This window comes from Hipposideros armiger, unplaced genomic scaffold (genome assembly GCF_001890085.2).
Source record: "Hipposideros armiger isolate ML-2016 unplaced genomic scaffold, ASM189008v1 scaffold_727, whole genome shotgun sequence".
Taxonomy (NCBI): domain Eukaryota; kingdom Metazoa; phylum Chordata; class Mammalia; order Chiroptera; family Hipposideridae; genus Hipposideros; species Hipposideros armiger.
The window spans coordinates 669,095-678,427 of record NW_017732077.1 but is presented as its reverse complement, the minus strand read 5'-3'; the positions used below and the strand labels follow the sequence as shown (position 1 = coordinate 678,427).

Sequence of the window (9,333 nt, the reverse complement as noted above, 5' to 3'; positions counted from 1 at the left end):
GGAAATTAGCAGTGCCTCCAAAGGGAAGGTTTTAGTGGGAGATATGAGAAGATATGACAATGGTAACAGAAAATTTCCTGGAGACACTAGAGAGCATCCTTCCTGCAATCCTTGGTTATTTAGGTCAGCCAAGATGTCACCAAGTACATAGTCAAAAGGTGCAAATGACAATAGAATGGTCTACTTTTACAATCTAGGATTGACACCACTTGAGCCACCAAATCTATATACTCCCACACAGGTGTCATTCAGATATTGTTCCCTTTTCCAGCACATGGTTTATTGTATACATAATTTCAGATTCAGACAGCATGGAGAGTCCAATTTCTTTTTCTATTTACTAATGTACTTTTCCTTTTCTATCCACAGTTCTTTCTTATACTTCATTTTCTTTGGAAATGCCTGATCCTAGCAAGTGTTAGTGTCCTGCCCAAACACTCTGGGGAGGTGCTTCCTGGTTAGGATGGTATGCCTATCGCCCAGCTGCTGCAGGTGCTTCAGCTCATGACTCAGCTTGAACTCTTCTACTGCTTTGCCTCAAGGTGCCTGGGAGTTAAACTATTATATAACACCATTACTCCCCACATGAGGGGTACACAGTCTTACCCTCTTGCCTCAAAGCAGAACACCTACTGCAGCTCCTCTCCTCACCACTATCTCCCCATCCTGGATTTTTTTTCCTGAAATCATATTCTTGCGTGGCTCTTTTCCCTTCTCCAACCTACTTTCCTCTTCCCCTATAAATCACAGTACCCAGGAATTCTTGACTCCATTTCTGTTTCTAAGGAACCTGTCTAAGACATTGGTATAACCTACCTCGTTAAGGAAAATGTTAATACTTCAAAGTAAAATATTGTTTCTCCTATTTCTGTCTTTCCCTCTAGTTCAAGGTATTAGCCACAGCTTTTAAACTTCAGATTTTAAGAGCATAAGTGACTAATGTCTGAGTTCTATCAATTTAGAATTAATTGGTATCTATTATAGAAAAAGACCCCCAGCATTTTGGCCATAGAAGATATGGGGGTTAGGGTATGATAGAGATATGCTCCCCTCTCTCCTGAATGTTGCTCCTCTTCCTCCTGTCTTTGGGCTTTCCCATTGAAAATTTATTCCACTAGGTGTTGAAGGATTTCTGGGTCTCAGGAAGCTTCTGAAATACGTGTCCCTGAGGTTTTAGAAATACAGTTGACCCTTGAACAATGCAGTGGTTAGGGGCACCAATCCCTGCATGGTCAAACACCGCATATAACTTTTGACTCCCCCTAAACTTAATTATGAATAGCTTACTGTTAACTGGAAGCCTTACTTATAACATAGTCGATTAACACAATTTTGTATATTATATGTATTATATACTGTATTCTTAGAATAAAGTAAGCCAGAGGGAAAAAAAGGTGTTATTAAAAAAATCATAAAGAAGATAAAATATTTATTGAAAAAAAATCTGGGTATAAGTGAACCTGCAGAGTTCAAACCTGGTTTGTTTAAAGGTCAACTGTGAATTATTAAGTAGGACAACTGGACTTCTGGTTGAATGGGAGATAGGAATGCTGACTATGCTAAATGTAGCACATGTGCTTTGTGGCCAGAGAGTGGGGTATTGTGAAATACACAAGGCCTCATATCCCTATTTTCTTCAGTTTTTCTGGGGCTCCATACCATGTGGTTTTGTTTTTCTTCTCTATGATCCTGCTGTACCTTTCAGCCTATCACAGCTTTTGTTTGTTTGTTTTTGTTTTTTTAATAATGCAGTTCACCTGTGCTCATGCTGCAGTCCCCTACTAGGCTGCACCCTTCTTGGAGGAAGGAACCTTGTTCTTATCATCTTTTGATGTTCTCCACTTCCCAGCATGAATAAGACTTTCAATATATCTGTCATCAAATGAATGGAGCTGGCATTTTTGCTGTGTAAGATTGTATTGGGGAATGGGAGAAGAGGATAAAGTGGGTGAAATATATGGTAATGGAAGGAGAACTGACTCGGGGGTGAGCACACAATGTGATATGTAGATGATGTGCTATAGAATTGTACACTGGAAACCCATGTAATTTTACTAGCCATGTCACCCCAATAAATTTAATTTAAAAGAAAATAAAAAAGAAAGAAAAAAAGATGTATTGAATAGAACTTTTGAAGAGAATGTTTCAATTTAAAGAAAATTATAACAGAACATGGAAAGAGGATATATAGAAGGAACAGAAATGATTAAACGTGTATTATATATTACATGTTGGTATATTGAAATTAATGTAGACACTAAAAAATCTGCAGAGAGAGAAGAAAAATGCTGAATAGTGATACTAGTTAAATGAAGTCACACTGTGGTTAATTCAAAAATTTAATCATAAATTCAAGTCATTCTTTAAAAACCCTCACATAAAATCACACAAACCATTACTGGTGTTTGGAAACAGAGTTTTGTTGTACTTCACAGAGGCTGGTGAGACAATAAATCTTATTCCCTTGCTCTGATTTTTAGAGTTCCATGCAGAATGATAGCGAGGTATCAGCCATATGTTTCTCATATTCTTCATTAAATCGCTTGTTCTGAGCTTCAGTGAACTGATTTTTCCAATCTCCTATGACTCCTAAAAAGAGTAATGTAAAGCACATTCAATGATATTTTCATGAACTTTGACCATTTTCCATTTAGACAATCCGTTTCCTCTCAGTATTTAAATTCCTTGCATAGACATTAGCTCATTGTCCTCCTGACATCGATAAATGAAGCTACAAGTAAGATTACTCCATTTCACAAGTGAGGTATTTGTAAGTAGAAAGCTTTATTATGAAACCTTTGGGGAGAGGTGGAAATCCAGGTCATGATTCTCTAATTCTCTGCATTACACTCTTGAGCTCTCTGATCTCTCAGTACTTTTTGAACCCTCAGTACATCCAACATTCTATTTAAGTTATTACTTGGACCTAATTTTCTTATCTTCTCTTTACAGATCACTGAAGGGCTTATGTGAGTGGCTGTGTTCTCAGAACATTATCTGCATCTCTTATTTGTATCTCTAATTCAGGAAAAATTCATAGTCGAACACACTGAAAATTCTAATTTCCAATCTAAATTATCTTTGCTGTTAACCTGTAATTAAATTAAAGTAATAGAATATAAAGGAATGCAATAAAGTATTCAAAAGTTTCTGTTTTTAGCTTGCATAACTAAAAATGGCCAGAGAGCCTATAGAAAGCTATTTATCTTCTGATTGCCCATGGTATCTGATTCACTTGGGCTCTTCAAGCTGTGTAATGTTATTTTCATGTGTGAAGTGTAAGCTTGCTTAATTTTCTAGAGGTAATACATTATGTGTTTATATAATTTGTCAATTAACTTACAAGAAAACTAGGTGACTGAGTGACATCAGGAAAATGGTGGAGGACGTACCAGCTTTCGTCCTCCCACAAAAAACAACAATTAGGCAATTATCCATGAACTAAAACAGCCCTGGGAAGACTTCAAGAGTCCAATTAAGAACCAGAAGCAACACAATGGAGCAAAAACAGGAGAACAGCCATACAGAAAAGATTGCTAGAGATTGTCATAGCTGAGATGTCTGGAGATAGTTAGGAGTAAAGAAGGGTGGGGGTTAAAAATATCAGATATGCACTGGGTGCCACTGTAGTCCCCAGTGGCCTGCTCTGCAGAAAGCCTGGCAGCCTTTGCCACTGAGAACCTCAACAACCCTGTGACTACATAGATTCCCTGTAGCTTTCACAATGGAGGACTTCATGGTTTTTGTCAGCATGGACTCCAGTGGTTTGCTTTGTGAGGACTCCAGTAGCTCTCCTTACTGAGATAACAAATTACCATAGCCACCACAGACCCACTAGAGAGGGAGACACCGCTATGTACTCTCCTCTCTAAGAAGGAGCTGCTATTGCGCTACACTGACACAGTCACCTTCACTCACCTCAACCCCATGCATGCACTGAAACCCAGGGCCTTATCCATGCCGTACAGCCCACTCCCCATACCCATGCCCCATGTCTACTTCACATGTACCTATACTCAGAAATCCAGCTCCCTGGCCCCTCTATGAGCACCCAGACCAGAAATCACCAGTGCAACAAGTGTATCTGCACCCCAGACCCCAGAGCTATAGTTGCTCCACACATGCTTGCACTCTGGACACTGGCTTTACAACTAACTGTTCTGTCAGTGCCGACACCTAGGACACTCGAGCCACAACCACAGTGACCCCAGACCCTGGAACCATTGTAGCTCTATGAGGTCCCACACTCTGGACCCTGGTTCCATGGTTGCTTTACCTGTGGGAAAAAAAGAGATTGGAAGGACCCCAGCAGCCTTCACCACTGAAAATCCAACAGCACATGTTGCTGCTCTGGACACCTGCAGTTAGAGCTGCTGGGGACCTCTGCAGTCTTCATTGATGCTGACCTCAGCTGATGGAACTGTACACTGCTGTGTCTTCCTAGGAGCCAGAATAGCTGCAGGCCATCCAGCCAGTGACCCCACACCCACCCATAGGTGAAGGTCTTTCCTCACTGAAACCAAATCACAAAGTCTGGAAGAGGTGATTACTCCATCAAATGTACAGACATCAGCACAAGGTTGCAAAAAAACCAAATAAAACAAATAAACAAACAAAAACATGAAAAAATCAAGGAAAAAACGACACTGCCAAAGGAACACAATATTTTTTGCAATAGCTGACTCCAAAGAAATGGAGATCTATAAATTGCTAGATCGAGAATTCAAAATAATTATTTTTAGGAAGCTTAGCAAGCTACAAGAGAACACAAACAACTCAAGGAAATCAGGAAAACAATACATTAAAAAATGAGAATTTCAACACACAGATAGAAATCATAGAAAGAACCAAATCTAAATTGTGGAGCTGAAGAATACAATGAATGAAAAAAATAATGCAATAAAGGGTGTTGACAGCAGATCTGATCAATCAGAAGAAAGAATATGAGACCTCAAAGACACACTATTTGAAATTACCCAGTTAGAAGAATAGAAAGAAAAAGAATTAAAAAGAGTAAAGAAAGTCTATGGGATTTATGGGACACCATCAAGAGGACCCAAGTACAAATCATAGAAATACCAGAAGGAGAAGATAAAGAGGGAGAAAAGGGCAGAAGACTTATTTAAAGAAAATTCCCAAATCTAGGAAGAAATATAGACATTCAGGGAAATGAAGTTCAAAGATTTCCAAACAGGTTCAACCCAAAGAATTCCTTGCTGTGACACGTTGTAATCATACTGTCAAAAATCAAAGACAAAGAAATTTGAAAACAAGGGAAAAGAGACTATTCGAATACAAGGGAACCCCCATAAGGCTATCAACAGATTTCTCAGCACAGACCTTGCAGGTGAAGAGAGTGAGCTAATATATTCAGAGTGCAGAAAAACAAAAACAAAAACAAAAAACCTGTCAATCAAGAATACTTTATTTGACAAAGCTAGTCTTCAGGAATAAAGGAGAGAAAAGACTTCCCCAGGCAAACAAAAGCTGAGGAAGTCATTCACCATTAGACCAGCCATAAAAGAAATGGTAAAGGGAGTTTGTTAAGCTAAAACAAAAAGGTGCTAATCAGTAACATGAAAATATATGGGGTTTGACAATTAAGTTCACAAACTCATCCTAGTAAAAGCGTTACATACCTCATTGCTGACTATCACTATGGTCACCTTTGAAGTACTCCCCTTGGGAAGTTATGCACTGATGCCAGTGCATAGTCCATCTTCAAAGCAATTTTGGAACTCTTTTCCTGGAAAGGCCATCAGAGCTGTTGTCATATTAGCCTTGATGTCTTGAATGTCATCAAAATATCTTCCTTTCAATATTTATTTTATCTTCGGATAAAGAAAAGTCATTGGGGGCCAGATGAGGTGAGGTGAGTAGGGAGGGTATTCTAATACAGTTATTTGTTTACTGGCTAAAAACTCTCTCATAGACGGTGCCGTGTGAGCTGGTGTAGGTCATGATGCAAGAGCTAAGAATTGGCAAAAAGTTCAAGTTGTCTAATTTTTCATGCAGCCTTTTCAGCACTTCCAAATAGTAAACTTGGTTAACTGTTTGTCCAGTTGGTATAAATTCGTAATGAATATTCCCTTTGATATAAAAAAAGTTAGCAACATCGTTGCAACAAGTTTGTGAACTTAATTGTCGGACCTCATAGATGCAACATTTTTCAACAAAATATTAACAATCCAAATTCAACAACACATTAAAAATAATCATAAACTATAATCAAGTGTGATTTATCCCTGGAATGCAAAGATTGTTCCACATGTGCAAATAAATCAATGTGATACACCACACTAACAAAATTAAGGAAAAATGTCATATGAGCATCTCAATAAGTTCAGAAAAAGCATCTGACAAAACTCAACATTAATTTCTGATAAAAACTCTCAACAAATTAGATGTAGAAGGAATGTACTTCAACATAGAAAAGACCACATAAGACAAGCCCACAGCTAACATCACATTCAGTGGTGAAAAGATGAATGCTTTTCATCTAAGATCAGGAACAAGACAAGGTTGTACTTGTAACTTCTATTCAACATAGTTCTTAAAGTCATAGAACAATTAGGCAAGAAAAAGAAAGTAAAGGAATGGCTATTGTCAAAAAAGTTTAAAGATAAACTTGGGGTCCAAGATGGCAGTGTAGAAAAACCATGAACTCACCTCCTACTATAGACACACTGAATTTTCATCTGTATGTATAACAATTCCTCCTGAAGAAAAACTGAGGGTAGATTGAACAATTTATGCATAACAAATGTGAGAGGGTCCACACAGAGAAAGGCAGGAGAGATGGAGACACAGCAACCATGGGAATTCCACCCTCACAGGGCAACCAGCACTAGGGAAGGATATCATTGAGGGACCCATGCAAAGACTTGCCTGCCCTGGGGCACAATGATAAAACAGTGATTTAAAGGGCATCTAGACTACATGTAAAGAAAAAAACAATTTAATAACCCCGAAGCACCTGCCAAATAGGTGGGAAACTGTGAGAATCCTCTGGAATTGGAGGTCAGCAAACACCATTGTTTACATTCTTCTTCCACCTAGATAGCATGATCAGGAGCTCGATTCAAGTGCTCTAGTTGGCCTGCAAAGACACCACAGCATACCCCAGGCCAGTTCGTTTCGTGCCTGCTCCAGACCTGGCCTGCCAGCATGCCTGGGCACCCCTGGTGACATGCACTCCCGGACACCTCAGCCCGAGCCCACTTGAGCTCCAGCCAGCTGGCCTGCTAGGTAACTCCTGGCACTATATGCCTGCCAAATGTCATATGGCACATGTGTTCTACACAGAGGTTGCTCCTACACAAAGCCACTTCTTTCAGATCAGGAGAGAAGTAGCTGTTTCATCTAAATCATAAAAATTAATACAGAAATTCAAACAAAATCAGGAGCAATGGAATGTGTTCCAAATGAAAGCACACACATGCCCACACACACACATAAATAATCTTAATGAAATGGAAATAAGTAATTTGCCTGATAAATAAATCAAAGTAGTGGCCATAAGGATGCTAATTGAATTTAGAAAAACAGAGGAACACAGTGAGATCTTTAACAAAGAGCTCAAAGGTGTAGAAAAAAAGAAACAATATGAGCTGAAGAATACTACAGTAACTGAAATGAAAAATTAAACTAGAGACAATAGCAGATTAGATAATTCAGGAGAATGGATTGGTGACCTAGAAGATAAAATAGTGGAAATCATCCAATCAGAACAGCAAAAAGAAAAAACCTATTTTAAAAAAATGAGGATTGTTTAAGTACCTCTGAGACATATTGAGCATACTATAACTCTTATTATAGGGGCCCCAGAAGGAGAAGAGAGAGAAAAGGCAAAAATCTTATTTGAACATTTTCCTAACCTGGTGAAGGAAAGAGACATCCAAGACCAGGAATCACAGAGAGTCCCAAACAAGATGAACCCAAAGAGATTCACACCAAGACATATTACAATTAAAATGTCAAAAACTAAAGATAAATGAGAAATTTGAAGGCAGCAAGAGGAAACCAACTAGTCACATACAAAGGCAATCCCACAATGCTATCAGATGATTTTTTAGCAGAAACTTTGCAGGCCAGAAGAGAGTGGAAGGACACATTTAAAGTCCCAAAAGAAAAGAACCTACAATACTCTATCCCACAAGGTTATCTTTCAGCATTGAAGCAGAGATAGTTTCCTAGACAAGCAAAAACTAAAGAAGTTTGTCACCACTAAATGTTTTACAAAAAATATTAAAGGGTCTTTCTAAGCATAAAGAGTAAGCCATAATCAGAAATAACAAAATATGTAAAAGAAAAATATCTCATTGGTAAAGGCAAATATGTAGTAAAGGAAGTGGGCTAGCCACTTAAAAATTTAGTATGAAAGTTAAAGAACAAAAGTAGCAAAATCAACTATAGCTACAATAAATAGGAGATACAGAAAAGTGACATAAAAAAAATAAACATGAGCGAGGAGTAAAAATAACTGCCTTTAGAATGTATTCAAAAGTGAATGTCTATCAGATTAAAATAGACTGAACATATTGTATACATGTATATATTCATATATACAAACTTCATGGTGACCATACCATAAGCTAAAAACCTACAAAATATCCACAAACAATAAAGAGACAGGAGGCCAAACATAACACTAAAACACTTCAGCAAACAAGGGAAGAGACTGTGATAAGAAGAAAGGCTAAGAGAAGAACTGCAAAAACAACCAAAATAACAATAAAATGGCAATAAGTACATACTTATCAATAATTAACTTTAAGTGTAAATGGATTAAATTAAAAGACACAGAGTGGCTGAATGAATATAAAAAGAAGCCCCACTTATATGCTGCCTATGAGAGACTCATTTCAGATCAAAAGACACACAGACTGAAAGTGAAGGGATGGAAAAAGATATTCCATGCAAATAAAAACAAAAAGAAAGATGGTGTAGCAATACACATATCAGACATAATGGACTTTAAAACAAAGACTGTAATAAGAAACAATATGCATAATGATAAAGGTTTCAATTTAAGAGAAAGGTATAACATTAATAAACATTTATGCACCCAATATAGGAGCACCTAAATATATAAAGCAAATATTAACAGACAAAAAGGGAGAAATGGGCAGTAATACAATAATAGTAGGGGACTTTAATACCCTACTTACATCAATGGATAGATCATCCATACAGAAAATCAATAAGGAAACATTGGCCCTAAATGAGAAATTAGGCCAGGTGAACTTAATAAATATATGCAGAACATTTCATCTAAAAACTGCAGAATACATATTCTTTTTAAGTGCAAAGGGAACATTCTCCAGGGTAGAT

General features: G+C 37.7%; 1 protein-coding gene across 1 annotated transcript in view; it reads right to left on the bottom strand.

The window, feature by feature from the left end:
• Positions 1–2,376: 2,376 nt before the first annotated feature.
• The window catches only part of LOC109373466 (sulfotransferase 1C4-like), a 36,573-nt gene continuing 29,616 nt past the window's right edge, over positions 2,377–9,333 (bottom strand). Inside the window, exon 7 of the mRNA XM_019627269.1 lies at positions 2,377–2,589. Within this exon, the coding sequence (XP_019482814.1) occupies positions 2,477–2,589 (113 nt within the window). The 3' untranslated portion in view covers positions 2,377–2,476. The remainder of the gene's footprint in view (positions 2,590–9,333) is intronic.